Genomic DNA, 19645 nt, shown 5'->3' on the forward strand with positions numbered 1-19645 from the left:
GGGAAAGAGGAAGGCATGGCTAGATAGATGATAGGTAATGCTTTAATTGTAGCTAAAATTTTTAAGATCATTTTTATTAATTAACACTATCTGGAAAAATATGACATCCATTAAACAGAAACCCTTGCATATGAAAAAGTCTTTTACCTACTTTATTTTTAGGAATGCTGAACAGCACAGAATATTGTGGAAGATTCCTGATATTTCTCAGAAGTCAGAAAATGGAGGTAATGTAATCACAGGCTTATTTTATTTAATACATAAAGCTGAAATAACTTTCAGATATTAGAAAATTATTAACCAAAATACAGTTAGCACTAAAAGTAAGCAAAATATTTCAGTTCACTTTGGTATATACTTATTTTAACCAATAAAAGAAAATAGTTCTTCAATGAATCCTCTGCTACCTATTTTCTGCCCAAGACCCCACATCAAACAGACCATACTTTAAGCAGAGAAGAGCTTTTAATGAGGCATATTTCCATTCTGTATCAGATCTCACACTCCCTGATAGTTAGATATTTTTCACTTTCCTCTGATATTAATCATAAACTGGAAAATACATTGCCTTCCAAGCAGCATGCTTCCAAATTTTGAAGTACCATTTGGCTGAATTACATTTTTATCAGCGTGCAAAAAAGTCATGAATAATATTTAATGATAAATTTTATTCTATTTATACTGAAACATATACTATTTTCTAGTAAGTTCGATTTTGCACATTAACTTTGAATGCAATTTCCAAAGCTATATCCAGAATGTTGTGTTGACTATCTTGTAATAATACTCTTTTTGTAGGAGTGGGCTCTTTATTGGCAAGATTTCAGTTATCTGAAGGCCCCAGCAAACCTTCCCCATTGGTTGTGCAGTTTACAAGTGAAGGAAGCACGCTGTCTGGCTGTGACATTGAACTTGTTGGAGCAGGGTATAGATTTTCACTCATCAAGAAAAGGTTTGCTGCAGGTAAGTGGGCATCTTGTGAGTTTCATTTGCAAACAATAATGTTGCCTTAGCTACTCTTCCTTAAGAAGGAATAGGTTGTGATTTTCTGATCATCTTCCTCCTCTTCTTCCCCACTCCCAGTCCCCATTTCCCATCACAGTCAGAAAGCAAACCAATTGTTGAATGAAGTAAAAATAGGACAGTGAAACTGGGAATCAGAAATCAGGAAGGTCCTGGATACTTATCATGGCTCTGGCTATTTCTTATATGGGACTGACCTGTCATTCCCATTATATAGGTGTGTACACTGAGGTTAATGGGGGTAAATCCTACTTTTGTTACATTGACAAGCAAGATAAATGCTAATTTTGAATTTATCTCTTACCTGAAAACTCTTTTTCTTCAGCAGGTCTTCATAGATTTTAGACTTGTCTAGGCTTAGCTGAGATCTAAGAGGATCCATCTTCACTTTAATAGCACCTTAAAAAGTCTAGACCAGAGATCAGAAGTGGTTGCCTAGAGCTGAAATGTGATAATGAGACAGGTTTTTGGCACACACGAGAGTTTATGGGTGGGGATTCCCCAATATTAAGGTGATTATCTTTGTCAATGATTTGTTGGAATACATCCTGGTTTTTATGTCTGCCTTATTGATGTAATTATTAATTACACCCATTTTGTTCTCAAAAATGGCCCAGGGTGGAAATTATATGGTTACTCTTTCTATAAGAAGTTGGATTCTCCCATCCAGGAACAAATCTTCCAAGCTATTCTGGGCAACCCAAACCTCTGCAAAGTATTCCTATATGGAAATGTGAAAAGGCAACTAGCTGGTCTGGAAAGTTGAAAACTTAATAAACTTTATGTATTTTATGTTAGTATTGTACCCTTCAATTACATAGTATTGGCTTCTAGGAGTAGGGCAGGAAGAATAGAAATGTTACCCACATAATAACCACATTATGGAACTAGCAGGTAACCCGTTGATATGTTGTTTTATTTTGCAGGAAAATACTTGGCAGATAACTAATAAAATCTTATGCAAGGATTTGGAGGATTCATATAATGGAAAACTACTGTATGAGAAACAGGTTTTAATTTTGGTTTGATGAAAACAAACCAAAATCTGCACTTGGGGTATATCTGCTGGAAATGTCAATGACTTTCAGCAATGATTTCCCTCACACAATACCATGATGACCAGTCCTACAGTATTTACTTCTAGGTGTAATATTGTTAATGGTTTTAAAATGTAATTATTGTATTTGTAAATTGTACTCATTCCAGTAAGGCAGTTATACTTGAGTTTTAGCATTTTACCATTCCTGAAATGGATGTAATTTAAACTGTGGTATGTAAATTTAATAGTAGTACTGTTGAATGGCACAATGCTTACAGAGGTAGATTGCATTTTGTCAATATATAAAATTTAAATATAATATTGATAGCTGTCATAAGGGGGTGCCACACACAAAGAAAATTCAGTGGAACCAGAAAAAAACTTCCTTTTCTTCGGTCCTTAGTATGTTTTACTCTAGTGCTAAATAAAAATTCTATCTTCAAATATTTAGTGGGTTAAAGTCAGAAACTATTTCAGAAAAAAAAAAATTCCAAGGTACATGTGCATATTCAAAGAAAAGCATTAATTACCACTTTTTAAAAAGCTTTTTTTTCAAACTGCAAATTTCATAAAAATGCAAACTGTGTAAACAGGCCCTCTTATTTTTATAACTTGTGTAAAAAGGGAAAGCAATTCATATTTAAAGTTTATGAAATTATAATCAAGAGTAAAGGAGATGTCGAAGTCTTAACTACTCCCCCCTCTCTCCACAGTTTAGCAGATGTGGAGATTACTGAATAATCAGACTAAAACAAAAATTGTGATTTTAAAATTTCAAGAATTTCCATAGTTGAACTGGTTAACAACTTTTGCACAATAACTCTATACAGAGAGCGCCTCCCATCCAGCATGGGGAATGGTACCAAGCATCTTCCTCTTTACCAATAGGAACCAAAACACTGAGTCTAAATATCCGAGAAAAAAAGATTTTAGTCCCCTACTTAAATCCAGAAGGAGAATTTTAATTGTCATCATTTATACCATTTGAGAAGGAAAAAATAATCCTTTATAAATCAAATTCTAACCACATTATTGTGCAATAAATTTCCTCTTGTATAAAATTCATTGTATGTAACTATAAATCTTTGCCATTCTTGGGGAATCAAAAAGAGAGTTATCAAAAATGTATGTTATGATTTCATTGTCGCAAGGTATAATAAAAACTGTAATTACTCAGTCTGGCCTCATAATATGGGAATTCGGGATAAAGAAGCTCTTATTCAGGGGTCCCAGTTGTAAAACCTTCCTTCATTACAATCTGAAAACATGAATTTTCCTTTAAGTCATAGAACCTATTTTAAACATGAACTAATTCCTACTCTAGGTTATACTATTAAATAGCTATAATTATTAAGTTGTTATATTCATCATTAGTTGATAAATTTTATTTTACATTCATTCATTCTTGACAAAGAACCTTTAGCCCCTTTAAATTTTAGAATCAAATTAAATTTTGTAAGTCTTACATTTAAAATGAGATTGTGACTGGCAGTTGTTTATAGTGAAACTTTTTAAATTAATATTTGTACTCCTCAATCAGTGCTTGCTACCAAAAGAATGTTCAAAATGACCTGTTTTACCTTAGAAGAAATCTTACTGTTCAAACAACTCTCAATTGGCTCACCAAGCAGTCTCTGGTGTTGAAGTTTTTTGAACAAGTAAGTAATAAACTCACTTTAAGCAAAGATATTCAATTTGATTTTGTAACCAAAATAGTAAATGCAAACTTTTAAATCCCATGAAACATGGGGAAATTTCAGACACTGAAACCAATGGAGAGTAAGTAACAGAAAATTGAGAATTATCCAGCATATGAATATAAAAATGTGTTTTTAAGAAATCAGTTCATGAGAAAACATATTGAATATTAACACAAAGCATATTAAAAGTGTATAAATATTATTGGTTCTCATGTCTTGCTCATTATATCTTATTTTATTTTATATCTTTCTAGAGTGAATTAGTAATTAAACACAAGGGTTTTCTTTTCATAGGATAATTTGGTTGATATATAATGTAATTTAAAACAGATTACAATGATCTCTACATTATTCAGATGTCTCAGGCACTAAATTTGAAGCTATGAAGATATCCTATGATTCCATAATTGGTCTTTATGAAACAGAATGAAAGTCAGAGATTTCAAAATTATTAATTTTGAAATATTATTATTATTATTATTGAATACCAGAACCTTCATAGAGAATATATCCCTTCTTCTTTCAGAAAATAGGTCATATAATAACACCATTAACTCATATCAGGGATTTAGATTTGGGTGTTTTTTTTTTTAATCTTGTAGTTTATAATCTCCTGTTACTCCTGTATCCAAAGTACTGTACAATAAGAATTTGTGTTAGGAAAAATGATCCTAGACAATGTAATTATAAAAGAAACACTAAGTCAGATTCATTATCAATTCCTAAAACAAAATGGGCTAGTACATATTTAGATTTTCAATACCAAGGGTTCAAATAAAAAGAAAGGGTTCTCATTAACCAGAACACCATTTCCTGAGCATTATGATTAAAAAAGATTCTGCTCTAACAAGACAGAAAGTATGAATGCTTTATTTTGCAACATGGGAAATATTTTTTTTCAAATAAATTCCATATTTTCATGTTATTTTTAAAAATAATTTTTCTTAAGAATTAGTCTGAATTTTCGCATAATTGGAACATACAATTCCAAACAATTAAATTTTAAATTATTTTTAAAGCTCTATTCTTCTCTACACATACAGCCAAAATGAAAATTCACTGCATAGTATTTGGAAGTACATTTCACCTGTAAAGAAAGAATGTCCACATTTCAAATGGTTTCAAGTGAATAGAGAGGAACCATCCCCTCCAGAAAGTTGTTTTATTTTTGTTTTTATGTATTTTTACTGAATCTTAATCTGCAAAGTGTTTGAGGCCATAATTACTCATATTTCCATTTCCAAATATTCATTTCAAAGAAGCCTGGTAACTACATTAGCTCTACCACTAACTCTTGCTGTGTGACCTTGGACAAATCATAGCCCTCTTTAATTTCTCACCTTTAGAATGAGGAGTTGAGATTGACAGTGGTTTCCAAGGTTTTCTTAACAGCCAAACTTTTTTCTGCTAAAATTGCACATGGAATCCTGTTAGGCACAACAGCTCAGAGCAATGAAGGAGTTCCTCCAGCAGTTTAAATCTGGTCCTCCAGAGCACTGTTTAAATACCATAATAACACAGCCATGATCTATAAAGCTTCTCCCACCTCAGAAGTTCCATGGTTCTAGTTGACTCAGAGAGATCCACCTTTGCGGACTTTACAAAAAACTTGTACAATCATAGTAATTGATATACAATAAAAATTGATATTCTCTTGTGTGCTTACCATGTACCAGTCACTATAGATGTTAGCTCACTTAATCTTTATATCAACCCCCAAATGGTAGATACTCTTTTTAATTAGCATTTTACAAATGGTGATATTGAGGCTTAAACAAATTAATAATTTGCCCAAAGTGACACAGCAGCTGGAAGTAACCCAGTTATCTTGACAGCAGTGGGAGCCCTTGACCTGTTTTACTTGCTCATTCTGGGAAATGAACTCTTCTGTTTTATTTTACTATACATATTCCACTAAATACCCAGGTAAAAGGTGCTATGAAAAATTAATACCAAAATAAGGATAATTCCAAAAGCAAAATTCTTGGAAAAGAATATGTTTCTCAAAGCATGATTTGTGGACCACTTGTATTATCATTTATTTAACAACAGAAATGATTTTGGCTTAGTTACCACTATATCCCCAGAGTCTAGAACATAGTGGGCATCAATAAATTGATACTGAATAAATAAATCTGTAGGGGTGGGGTTTAAGAATATGTATTTTGACAAGCACCCAAAATTTGAGAATCACTGCCCTAGTAGATCTCTCAAATACTTCTTAGTTCTGTCATTTCATCAGATTTTACACATTCAATTATCATTTGAATACCATTTTTCTAGTGAGCTTATTTTTTCATTCAGTCCACTTAGCTTCCTACAATCTTGAAGAAAAGAAAAAGGTAGAGGGATTTTTCTAGGAAAATTCCTTGTTTCCTTAGAGTTCTCTTATGCTATCTCAAACTGACCTGAAATGTATTCTCTCATTGTCATTTTTCTGTCCTTTTTGTCAGTGTCTTAAAAGATTAAAAGAAGTAGGTAGGTTGCAAGCTGTCATTCATTCCAAATAAAATGTCCTAAAACATAGCTCCCTTCCTTCAAGGGACACAGACATCTAACTTGTGAGCTGACACTGTTTATTTTGTAGGCCTTTGAATTGGATGCTTTATAAGCACGGACTACTGTCATTCCAAAAGAGTTGAACCAATTGCTTTCATTTTTGCATTTTTTTTTCTCAAAATAATCAAAGTCTGTCAGTTAAAGTTGAATGACACGGTAAAATGTGCCTATAACTACTAAGGAGATGCGCTTGTGATTTCTTGTTTGTTTGTTTGTTTTTAACTTTCTTTTTTCCAAAAGATTATGCATTTGAGTAAAATCCCATTCAATGTAAATGTATTCATTTTGCTACATGGTTTTCTGGTCAGCAATTTATTTTAAATGGACGCATAATTTTTTTATGGTATCAAAATTAGGGTGATCTCTAAATATCGCTTTAAAAGTTGTCAACATGATGTTTCCTTAAAATGAGTCAAATTAAATTGTTGATATGAATGAACAAGTCAAACTTTGTTACACTGATTAAAGAGGCTGTTCTGATGACCCACCCCACCTCTTTTACTACGTGTACTTCTCTCTTCAGGCTTTATTGTATTTTCCTGCTCCTTCCATTTTTTTTTTCATTCAGCAAACAGTAGTTAAATGCCATTTGCTCATTTGTGAATCAAACATGGCTACCATTACATTACTTTTTGTCTGTGGAATGTATGGAGGAAAAGTGAGATAGGAGTGCACTGTTTAAGTCTCCAAATATTAAAGACGAACAATAGGGTTTCCCTGGTGGCGCAGTGGTTGAGAGTCCGCCTGCCGATGCAAGGGACACGGGTGCGTGCCCTGGTCCGGGAAGATCCCGCGGACCGGCTGGGCCCGTGAGCCATGGCCGCTGAACCTGCGCGTCCAGAGCCTGTGCTCCGCAACGGGAGAGTCCAGAACAGTGAGGGGCCCGCGTACCGCAAAAAAAAAAAAAACCCACTAGCATTTCTATTTCTTTGATGGTCTGTAACCTTCTATAGGCTAGAGTTGCATTATTAAATATCTAACTGAATACCAAATATCCTTCTTGAAAGAAGATCAAATTTTAGGGTCTATTGAGTTGACCATGGTCAGACCTCTTGACTGTCCCTCATGTTTAATATCTGATGTCTATCCAAAATGAGTATTCCTAGGAGAGAAAGTCACCTCCTTGTTGACATTCACCATGGGTATAATAACTTATCTCTAGGCTTAACTTCTAATGTTATTTTTTCTTTGATTTATAGTATTTCTAATCGTCTCCTTCTATCTCTAGTGCAGTACATTGCCTGTTCTAAATACATCTTTAACCTTATAGGAAAAGATGTTTCAATGAAAAGCAAATATATTTTTATGTGTCCCTTAATTGGCAAAAGAAAATAAGTAAAGGGTAATTCTACTTCATTCATTGTATTCCAGTGTTTTCCAAATCATGTTCAGGACTACTGCTTCTGGCAAATGTTCATTGTGGTCTGAGAATAAATGATCCTAGACCGTAGTCCCAACCCACTCCTTAGACATTGATAATAAATATTAGTGTTTTAATGAAGCTTAAGGAAGTTTTGGATCAGGAAAACACTTTTTTTTCTAAACACATCTTGAAGAAACTTTAGAAAAGTTTTCTTTTTAACACCGGTTTACATATCTTTCAGCAATTTCAAATCATATAACCAGGAATGCTTTGGAAAGATGCTTCTGGGTTTTTGTTTTAACTCTAAGGAAAGTTTCTGCCACTTTAAATGATTTAGTACCTACTTTAAATTTCATAAGTATATCTTAGTGAATTTAACTTTATCACCTAAAGTATTCAAAACAAAACAATAAAATTGTTTTACTATTTTAAAATTTTAAGCATTATTTTTAGGATCTGCACTTAATGGCCATCACATCATGCTGCTATCTGTTGAAGATGGTCCAAATTTCTTTACAGAGTAGAATTAATACTAGTGAACAATCTTTGGTAATACTTTATCTAAACACTTTAAGAAGTTGAATCATGATGGATTGATGCTGACTGCTTTTTTACATAATCTTGTTAGAAATTACATGAAAAATATTTCAGTTAAACCTAGGGAAAATGCACTATTTAGTATAGATTTTGCAGGACTCTACACTCTATTAATGAGCATTATGCAGTTCTTTTTTGCTTTGCTTTATTTTACAAATCAACTGTTTTCACAAAAAATCAGCAAAGTTCCTTTAATAATTCCTGGGTAAACTGTCTGTTATCAGACAGAAAAGAGTAAAGCTGAATCACTTTACATTTCTCTAAATATAGTTCAATTTTTAATTCATTAGGACTTCACTACAGGCCAAGCAGTCATTTGTAGATCTGGCTTTTAAAACTGTTTGAAGAGTATTGGGTTTCAATATACAAAGGATTTTTTTTTCACTCTACATAGAGATCTGTATGAATGAAATGATCAAATGTTAATTTTGTGCCTACTGAATGGCAATGGAAGGCATTGATTTTTTTGTTTTGTTTTGTACTTTTAACTATAAGAGAAACTAGGAAAAGAATCTCAGAGAAATTTTGTTGTATTTCTAAAGGTAATAAAATTCAGTCAGCTGTCTTTCTTAAAGAAAATGCTGTTAGTGTATACTTTGAGTTGGTGGTAGCTTTTATTTAGAGTTCTCCATGATCTTTGTAGCTAAAGTAAACAATGTCTTTATGACCTTAGATGGAGTACATATTGTCACAAAATACCTTGAGCATAAAATATTTACTAAAAAAAAAACTCTGGGGTAAAATACTCAAATATACTTTTAAAGTTAGTTAAAATATTGATGACTGGCTCTTTTTCCTACATGTGTAATTCAATAGAGAATGCTTAATTCTCTTAGCTGTGATGAAATCTTTACTGCTTAGGTGCCGTGCTCAAGAGAAAACCAGCAAAAAAAAAGCAAGGGTTTGTTCCTTCACAGAACTGCCCAAAGCTCTCTGATGAACAATGGTGATATGAATGTGTAATATTGACTTCTTGAAGATAACCATGAGAACATTTTAATGTTACTTGCCTTATAAATTAGAAAAGGTGTGGATATCATTTTTTGTAAATAATGATTTTTACAAGTATTTTTTCCTTCATAATTTTCCCAATCACCCATTTTACAAAATCCTAAATATGCAATTATTTATCATGGCACATTACTGCAACTAGGGTTCCCATTGCAGGACAAAGTTTAATTATACTTGAGAACAAGATCAAATATATAAGTAAGTTACTATTTAAATGTGATTTTTTTCTGGAAAATAAATGAAAAACAAAAATGAGTTGTGAACCTCTTTTATTACCAGCCTCTTAAAGTTTTACCACATTTCTGGAAAACTTCGTTGCATATTTAGGGTGGGCATGGTGGGCAGAAGGTCTGGCACAGTGCAAGGGCTATAGAGTAGGACAAATCTCATTCTATAATTTAACTATAGTTTTGAGCATGTTACTCAATGATTCTTCATTTCCTTATCTTAAAAAAAGTAGAGTTACTATCCCCTTATCCTAGGGTCACTGAACAGATTAAATGAGATAATATTTATCAGTCACCTAACAGTTCCTAACTATTATATAGTAAATAGTCAACAACACTTTCCTGTTCTTATTTTTATGTGCATAGGGATTGAGACAGGCCAGAAAACGTTAATGCTCTTTCTCCAATGCTATCCTAATCCTTATGCGCTCTACTGTTATGCAGATGTATTGCTATTGACAGCCAATTCTAGCTGCACTGAGCACTCATTAATGGACATGCACCAAGCTAGGTGCTTAGGGCACCATCTTTTTCTATTTCCAATGATTGCCCACTATGTGAAGGTCCCTTCAGGGTCTGGTTTTGTTTGCTTTGGGTTGGGGGAAGGGCTCTGGGGTTAGAAGAGGGATAGTTATTAAGGAGGAAGGGGCCTATTAGTTATGTCAGGTGGGTTCTCAACCCCAAACAGCCTCCATTTCAAATCTTTGTAAACTTTAAGGATTGGGGAGAGTGGTGTCAAGGAAAGTGTAACGTGAAAGTTTGTAATGCCCAAAAGATAAGCCGATGAGTTCCAAGCGGCCCTGGGCATATTATTCAATATCTCAGAATCTCAATTCTCTAAATCTGTAAAGGACTAACAACGCCTTCTTTTTTTATTTTTATTATTTTTTTAAATTTGCTTTACTTATTTATTTATTTTTGGCTGCGTTGGGTCTTCCTTGCTGCGCGCAGGCTTTCTCTAGTTGCAGCGAGCGGGGGCTACTCTTCGTTGTGGCGCCTTATCTTGTAGTGAAACCTGGGCTCTAGGCGCTCGGGTTTCAGTAGTTGTGGCACAGGGACTCAGTAGTTGTGGCCCACGGGCTCTAGAGTGCGGGCTCAGTAGTTAGGTGCACAGGCTTAGTTGCTTCTCGGTATGTAGGATCTTCCCAGACCAGAGCTCGAACCCGTGTCCCCTGCGTTGCCAGGCGTATTCTTAACCACTGTGCCACCAGGGAAGTCCCAACAATGCTTTCTTGAAAGAGTTATTGGGAGGACTAGATAAAACTAAAACTGTTTGCCAGTACCTGGTAAATGTGAGCTCTATTATCAACCATCTGTGCCTTGGGGTGGTGGAAGGCAGCATCAGGGGTCGAGGGAAGGGAAGGGGGTGCTTTCCTTTCTCTCTGTACCTCGCATTTCCCGTCCTAGGAAACGGCAGCATTTCCCACTCCTGCCCCTGACATCTGCAAAAGGAAACTGATGAGGGCTCTCAGGGCTGCCCCTTGAGTTCCCAGATGTCCCCCTCGCTATAGAATGACTCGGCTTCTCTCCAGCTCGCGGCCACCCCAAGGCACAGCCAGGCTCAGCGCAGCCCGCTCTGGGCAGTGACGAGGAGATCCTGTACATCCTTAGGCGGCTCAGAGGACTACGCAACTACTATGTCTGCCTGGGGCGGGCCAAGGACTCTGTTTGAGAAGGTCACCTTGGAGACGGGCCGCGGAGTCCAGAGGGAGTGCGCTGGCATTCGCGGGCAGAGGGAAGCCTGGGAGGCGGGAGCCTCGCCCCGCGCTGGTCCCGGCAGCGGAGGAGCCCGTGGTCCGGGAGGCCCCCGGCCGAGTCGCGTCTGCATGTCCAGCACAGCCTTAGGTAAGTGCGCCCTCTCCGCAGCGCGTCTGGGCAGGAGCAGAGAAGACCGAGGCAAAAGGCAAGTTCGAGGATCGAGGGGGCTAAGCGGGGAGGGCCCTGTGTCACAAATGACCTGCCTGCCTTGTCCACGACCTCTCTCTCTAATGCCTTATTCCTCCTGCCTCCAAAAAATAAGAAAAAAATGGCCCCAGTTTTTGGAACTGGAAGCATGTCCTGGCCTTTTGTTCCCTGCCCGCCTGTGTGTCTCGGCTTTACAGTGTTGCCCAGTGCAGAGCTGGCCAGCCGGCTCGATCGTGGAGCAGCCTGAGTTCTGATCAGTCTGCCTGAGGTCTGGCGACACCGGCGGCCTCAGCCCCTCTGGACCTCCAGGTCCCAATTCTGGCCTGCGGGGCAGCTTTGGAAACAGGTGAGCAGACCGAGGTCTGTCAGTGTCACTTTAAGGTTGGAACCTGAATGACCCACTTAAACAGGCTCTGTATGTCTTGTTCACACATACACACGCTCACACAGGCACACTCATGTACACAGACACACTCAAACACACAAGCACACATGCATTCAGTGCACAGACACATCACACACAAAAGTGCACACACCGACATACAAAGGCACACACTCAGGTACACAGATAATCACTCATACACACAGGTACACACAAAGAAATGCTCACATGGGCACTCACACAGGCACACACATTCATGTACACACTCACTCATACACACAGCCTCACACACTCATGGGGACACACTCATGCTCATACACACAAGCACATGCCCACAGAGACATATATATGCTCACATAGAGATGCTCACACCCATGTACACACACTCTCACACACAGGTCCACAATCACACACTCCCCACACTGCCTCGCTTCCTAACACACAGTACCTCTGCTGTATTTGTGTGCCCTTCAGTACCCTTTGCCTCTGCCTTCCCTGACACTGATCACACTGGGGTTTTAGGTTGTGTTCTTGTCTGCCCTACCCACTTCAACTGCCAGCTCTTTGAAGGCAGGGACTGTTTTAGTTCTGTTTTAGTGCCTAGCACAGTGTCTCCCTGTTAGGGCTCTCAGATTTACAGATTATAAAATAATTCCAATGAATGTCTAAACTTGTATGTAGGCAATAGGGCAGTAGAGTTACAGTCCAAGTTCTGGGAAGTCCATTCCTACTACCAGCTTTTTCACAAGCATTTGTGAGAGGAGGTAGGTTTTCCAATAAATTACTTCATTAAAAGTTCTGGGCTTCCCTGGTGGCGCAGTGGTTGAGAGTCCGCCTGCCGATGCAGGGGACAGGGGTTCGTGCCTTAGTCTGGGAAGATCCCACATGCCGCGGAGCGGCTGGGCCCATAAGCCATGGCCGCTGAGCCTGCACGTCCGGAGCCTGTTGCTCTGCAACGGGAGAGGCCACAACAGTGAGAGGCCCGCGTACCGCAAAAAACAAAAACAAACAAACAAACAAAAAAAACAAAAACAAAAGTTCTGTTTGCTCTTTACAAAGTAAATCACTGTTGCTTGAAAAAAAAATACCCTTTGGAGAAGCAGCTCATCTTAATTTTTCAAGTAATAGCAACAACAACAAATGTTAATTAGCAAAATATCATTGAAATTAAATTTGGGGAGGCAATAAAAATATTGTTTTCTTGTGTAGGATAATATCGTTCCTCTACATATGGCTATCATTTCTCAGTGACTTTAACCTCTTCTGCAGTTAAGTATTTTTGTTGCAGCTTAATATATGCTTGTGTGAATTAAGTATGCTATTGCATAACCAGTGGTCCAGTGGTTAAGACTCTGTGTTTCCACTGCAGGGGGAGCGGGTTCCATCCCTGGTCAGGGAACTAAGATCCCGCATACCATGCAGTGCAGCCAGAAAAATAAAAATAAAACAAAAAAGGAAGTCTCTACTTCTTATAAATAAATTCTGAAATATTTTCAAAAAGAGTTATCATATTTCCAGTTATACTGACCAGAATAACAACATATACTAAAAATCACTCTTAAGGAAACCCCACTTCCCTATTCCAAAATGCCTTAAAAAAAAAAAAAGGATCTGTGTACTTTATTTAGAATGAGTCTCTGTGTTATACTAAAATATTTTCAGATCTTTTGTTCAGTATTTTACAAAAGTTTTCTTCCATAGGTTATGATGATGTCAGACATTGCTAAAGACAGAACGGCTCATTTACTGAAGAAGAGGGGCAGTGTGTCTTCTTTAAGTAGTCATGAGTTCCGGCGGAAGGAGCCTCGTGGGCGCACCAAAGAGTGAGTGACTGGATGTCCATTAACACACTCAATTATTGAATAAACAGGTTCATAATATTTATCAGGAGGAAAAAAACGCATTTCCTTTGGGACATAAAAAGGGAGAAAAGGGGCTTCCCTGGTGGCGCAGTGGTTGAGAGTCCGCCTGCCCATGCAGGGGACACGGGTTCTTGCCCTGGTCGGGGAAGATCCCACATGCCTCCAGCTGGGCCCGTGAGCCATGGCCGCTGGGCCTGCGCGTCCGGAGCCTGTGCTGTGCAACTGGAGAGCCCGCGGCGGGAGAGGACACAACAGTGAGAGGCCCACGTACCACAAAAAAAAAAAAAAAAAAAAGGGAGAAAAATGGGCAAGTACAAGGTTTAGGTCATCTTTGGGGGCCGTATTTTTTAAAAGAACGAGAAAAAATGGTAACTAGATTTATCATGGTGATCATTTGGAAATGTACAGAAATACTAAATCACTGTGTTGTGCACCAAGAAAAAGAAGACAGAGAAAAAGAACAAGGAAATTTAAGTGATAAGTTGATCACAGCAGCATTTTTTACTATTTCAGAGACTACCCCAAAAAATCACCTACTGAAAAGAATGTCATAGGCAATGTAGACCAGCTACTTCTTAACTGACTCCTGAATTCTTCTCCTCAATATTATATGAATACATTGTTTTTGCATTTTTGTAATCAATATATACATATACAATGCATTTAGCATTATTTTAAACAAATTTTGTAATGTATTTTCATAGTCTTTGTGCATATCCTTTTAAATGGTTGCATAATACAATATTTTGTCAGCTTGTAATTCCGGGTTAGCTAACCGTTCCCCAATCATTGAGCATTTTAAGTTTGTTTCCACTTTTTAAATTTTTTACTATATAAGAAGTCTCTGATTGTTTTCTTCCCCAAAGTATAATTAGTGGGTCAAAGGATAATAAGAACGTTTTTTGGCTCTTGCTACATATTGCATTTGCTCTCCTAAAAAAGATGAATTAATTTTTAATACTTTCATGGCATTTTGTTTGACTGCCATTGGGAGGAAAACCAAATTATCCAATGCAGAGGTCAATTAATTTATATTATAAATTTTCCTTCTTAAAAGTTTCTACACGATTGAAAGATATAGCAGGGCTTCCCTGCTGGCACAGTGATTAAGAATCCACCTGCCAATGCCGGGGACACGGGTTCAAGCCCTGGTCCAGGAAGTTCCCACATGCCGCGGAGCAACGAAGGCCGTGCGCTGCAACTACTGAGCCTGCGCTCTAGAGCCCGCGAGCCACAACTACGGAAGCCCGCGTGCCTAGAGCCTGTGCTCCGCAACAAGAAAAGCCACCGCAATGAGAAGCCCACGCACCGCAACAAAGAGTAGGCCCCCGCTCACCACAACTAGAGAAAGCCCACACGCAGCAACGAAGACCCAATGCAGCCAAAAATAAGTAAATAAAATAAATAAATAAATTTAAAAGAAAGAAAGATGTAGCATATTAATCCCCATGATTGGGAAGCAGGAACTGGTGTGTCTGTTGGAACAGAGACCAGAAGAACTGGAAGAGATTTACGTTCGAATTCTGAAACCAAATTGTTCTGCTCTCAGAATGTATTAATACACTTACTCAAAATTCTACTTTTCAACCCTAGATGATTGTGGATTACAAGTCCTGTACAAACGCTCTCTTTCACAGATAGGAAATATAAAGGAGTAGCAATCTCAGTGTACATCAGAAGTAAAGCTGGGAGAATAATTAACCTCTATAGCTTTTGCTTCTGATCCTAAGTCATTTTGACTGCTATTTCCAAGATTTAAGTGTAAGAGTTTTTTAAAATTATTTAAAAATAATTGTTAGCTTAAATTCAACTTTTTAGAAGCAAATATTATAATAATAATCTGACATAAATCCTGGTCCCATGATTTAAAAAGCACTGTTCTTATCCAAAAACTAAACTATCATCCCTACTTGCATAAGTTTCATCTGCTTCTTCCCTTTCAAAGCAAATAAGAAAGTCAAGTATATAGAATCAGAACATGGCCCAATCTGAAGAATTAAAGATCACTCTTATTTTATTGATGAAGTATAAAAACAAATTAAAAGGTAACAAGAACACGAAAATAGTTTTAGCAACACATGAGGAAAGATTTATTTTACTAACAAATACATTTAATTGATAATTATCTTGATATATTTCAAAATTAGAAACAGGGACTCTCAAACAAAATATTCAGAATGGATCCTCTATTGGAGCCTTTTTTATTAAATAGCAAATGAACAGATTCCAAGCACTCTTGCAATGCAGAGGCCATTTAGGAGGCTACCTCCTAACCCTAACTCCCACTTATTTTCCATTGTCTTCATCCTTGCCAGGGACCAGAATGTACAGGTGATTCTCCTTCTTGAAATGGATCTTCAACTAGTAGAAAAACTCTGAAAACTTAGTGGCTATCAAATGCAGCATTGTTTTGAATTTGCAGTGTTCTTTTGGAAAAACATATAGCTTTCACTTGAAAGTTATCTCAAAACAATTTTTTGAATAGATTAATTTCAATAGTATAAAGCATATGCTGAAGTATATTGAGGACCTAATACATTATGTCATTTAATCTCCCAGCATTAATCCTACTAGGTAGATATCATTCTTACCATTTTGCTATGAAATAGCTGAGACTTATAGGTCAAGGAACAATTTAAGGATTAGGATACAGTCCTAAATCGTGAGTATGGCCAAAAGGGTCCACGGACTCTTGCCTTCTCTAGTTCCGTCTTCTCCACTATCCTGCTTGCATCTTACTCTTGGGCCATTCCCACCTTCCATATTTACAATCCCTCAGTGCTCTGCCTTGCCTCCAGCCATTGCCTCACATTGCTTTCCCATGGGGTATCCTTGTCTGGAATGCTCGTCTTACACTCTGGCTTCCTTCTTTTCCTCCTTCAGAATTTAGCTCCATCTCCAACTCTCCAAGAAGCTCTCTATCACAGTTTCCAAAACAGGTTCATTTTGCCTGACACACAACAAGCCAAAACGCTAACATGCTGAGGTTTGCAGCAAAGAGTGTTCATTTGCAAGGCAGCCAAGCGAGGAGATAGGAGAACACATCTCAAATTCACCTCCTCAAAGCCAAGGGGATCAGGAGTTTATGGGACAAAGAATAAAGAAGCAGGGTGGTATGAGGCGTGGGAAGTGCGGGGAGGGTGAGGAAAGGTGATTGGGAAAAGATGCAGTAATTGTTGTTCCGTGCAGACGTTTCTAGCCAACAGCCCTCTGCACACTCTGAGGGTGGAGTTTTGGGCCCTCTGATGTTAAAAGATCACTGATTGGACTCTAGCGTCTGCCCAGTTGAAGGGTCAGTGGTCCTATCCAGCCTTAACCAGCTGACCTCGAATTAGATGCAGCTGACTCCAAGTTCCTAAACAATAACTTGGGCAAATATCTTATTGTTTAGGTTATGCACCGCTTGGAGGACATGCAAGTCTTAAAACAACCTTGATTAGCGAAGGCAGGTGAAATGGATGTAGCCCACGGTTTCATAACTACCCAACTACAACCGCTTCCACTTCCGACTGGGTTGGAGGCTCTTCCTTTCTGCTCCTGCTGCTTTTCCCTTCTACGTGGTACTGTATTTGGGTGTTTTCTTGTCTATCTCTCTCATTAGACTGTGGACTTATTGGCCTTTATAACAATGAACAGTCTGATAAGGAGGGCAAAGAAGCACAGGAGGTAGACCTGCTTGGAAAACAGTTTCTTAGATGTGGCATAAGATCAGCATAAGTTCATCCACATTCTTGGTTTCTCTTTGGTCTTCTATAGAGGTGACTAATGCTTAACATTGATCCCTGGGCATAATGGATACCTGAAATGCCTTCTGAATTGTAAAAGGAAGATTGAATTTATATTCAATATAATTATTGTTAATTGTTTTTAGATTTGTCTCTTTAATGTAAATTATGTTTTCATTATGAGGTAATTTTTATGCTTTATTCTTTAAAAAAATATTTTAAGCTGGTTTTTACTATCCCAACATCATAACTGTTAGCGCATTGGCATATTTCTTCCAATAGCTACCTAGTTGTCATCATACTTTATCTATAATTTTGAATTTTGTTGCTTTTCAGTTAAATAATTGATAATAATAAGGGTGCTAAGCTAAATTTTACTGAGCCCTCACTACGACCTCATTTAAGTTTCAGAGACACACTGTATCAGGAGTTGGCAAACTATGACCCGAGGGCCAATTCCAACCTGCCATCTGTTTTTGTATAAAGGTTTTTCCATGGTTGAAAAAAATCAAAAGGAGAATAATACTTTTTGTCATGTGAAAATTATAAGAAACTCAACTTTCAGTATCCATAAATAAGGTTTTTACTGGACCACATCCATGCTTATTCATGTATGTATTGTCTCTGGCTGCTTTGACACCATAATGGCAGAGTTGAGTAGTTGCAATAGAAGTGCAGGGTCTGCAAAGTGGAAAATATCTGCTATATGGCATTTTACAGAAATATTTGCCTACCCCTGTTCTATAAGAGAGATGCTGTTAGCATCTTCATCTTACAAATGAAGAAACATGCTTAGAGAGGTTGAGGCTCCAAAGCTACAGAATCAGCAAGTGGCAAAACGGGCTTTTGTTTACAGTAAAAAATTCTCATTCTCTGAAAATTGGCTATCTACGTGTAACTTGCATCAATGAAACGCTTCTACTCATTCACCAGAACCTTCTGTTTCCCATCCATGGGTAAGAGCAGGTATTTACAATGACGTCTTTCTTGTTGGAAACAGGCTTTGGCAGCTTTCAAAGAGTATTTGAACAGATGTGCTGCTCTCATATCCTTAAAATGGAAATAGAAGCCTGAGATTAAATTACTTTTCCAGGATAATGTGACATGATATCCAGGCTTCTTATCTCTGAGGCCAGCAGTTCAACTGGTAGGTCAAGCCTAAGATTGAAGACTGAAGAGTCTCTCTTTTGCCTCAAACCAAAATTACAGTGATATCATGAACCAGAACTTTGATGGATCCCAGAGCTCTCCACTTGAACCCACTGGTAGCATCTAATGCAGTAGTTAGGCCACATTATATTCTTCCACTTATTCACTTATTCAAGGTTTATTAAGCTTCCACTTTGTGCCACATGTAAGGCATATAAAGGTGACTAACTGTAGGGTTGTTCTTCTCTAGAGAATCTCATTTTTCAAGTAAACTTAAAGCCACATGGTAATCTTTTTTTGGAAAAAATGGAAAAGATTACATTCATTGCTTCATTTGAAATAAATGTTTATTGACCAATGAAGAGGTGGTGAACCACACCGAAATAATCTGGTGGGAAAGGCAATGCACAAGTCATTTTAAATGTGATGAATTTATTCAATGATTCCAACCTATACTACTTGAGCCGCTTATGTGCAGTTAAAAATGATGTTGCCTGGCCTGTTTTCTCCTTTTGATAAGCTCTATTGCCATCTGAATCAAACTAAAGCCCCCAACAAGATCTGGATGAGACACAGCTTCCCTCCAAAGAGAGAGAAGCTTGAGAAACTGCATTGGCCATGTTCCTAAATTAAGCCACAATAATAGCTAATATTAAGTTGTGCTTAATAGATACATCCCATACAATATCCATATGAATCTCTTAAAAACCCTGTGGGTTAAGTAGAGAAGGTACTTTTATTATCCCCATTCATCTCATTTATTATCTTACTTCTCTCAGGAGCCGAGATGAGTTGAAACTATTCCTCATTTCGTAGCACATTGTCATCGCTAATATGAGTAGGACCCCTTGTTTGCCTGATTACCCCCTTATTCCCCATCCTCACTCCCACTCTCATCTCCCAATAGGCACCCACTCTGATGCACAAAATACTAAATATACTACAAGAATATACATACTTAAATACTATATTATATATTTTTTTAATTTTCTGTGTATTATGATGTTTTGACATCTTCAAAAACCTTTCTGGCTGGGGAGAGGCTGCCCACCACCCCCCCCCCCCCCCCCCCCCCCCCCGCCGACGTAAACAAACAACAACCC

At 37.6% G+C, this 19645-nt stretch overlaps 2 protein-coding genes across 6 annotated transcripts in view; both read left to right on the forward strand.

The window, feature by feature from the left end:
• Nucleotides 1-3964, forward strand: part of SGIP1 (SH3GL interacting endocytic adaptor 1) — a 204158-nt gene extending 200194 nt beyond the window's left edge. The window contains exons 20-22 of one of the 4 annotated variants that reach the window (XM_007460090.1): nt 163-227; nt 799-963; nt 1950-3963. In XM_007460090.1, the coding sequence (XP_007460152.1) occupies nt 163-227; nt 799-963; nt 1950-1972 (253 nt within the window). In that variant the 3' untranslated portion in view covers nt 1973-3963. Of the gene's footprint in view, nt 1-162; nt 228-798; nt 964-1949 lie in introns of all 4 variants that reach the window. The other 3 variants (XM_007460089.1, XM_007460088.1, XM_007460091.1) reach the window with 3 other exon arrangements.
• Nucleotides 3965-11319: 7355 nt separating this feature from the next.
• DYNLT5 (dynein light chain Tctex-type family member 5) overlaps nt 11320-19645 on the forward strand; it is a 26461-nt gene continuing 18135 nt past the window's right edge. Inside the window, exons 1-2 of one of the 2 annotated variants that reach the window (XM_007460092.1) lie at nt 11320-11364; nt 13508-13629. In XM_007460092.1, the coding sequence (XP_007460154.1) occupies nt 13511-13629 (119 nt within the window). In that variant the 5' untranslated portion in view covers nt 11320-11364; nt 13508-13510. Of the gene's footprint in view, nt 11365-13505; nt 13630-19645 lie in introns of those variants that run through there. The other variant, XM_007460093.1, reaches the window with a different exon arrangement.

The sequence above is a fragment of the Lipotes vexillifer genome, unplaced genomic scaffold, assembly GCF_000442215.2.
Source record: "Lipotes vexillifer unplaced genomic scaffold, Lipotes_vexillifer_v1.1 scaffold134, whole genome shotgun sequence".
Classification (NCBI taxonomy): Eukaryota; Metazoa; Chordata; class Mammalia; order Artiodactyla; family Lipotidae; genus Lipotes; species Lipotes vexillifer.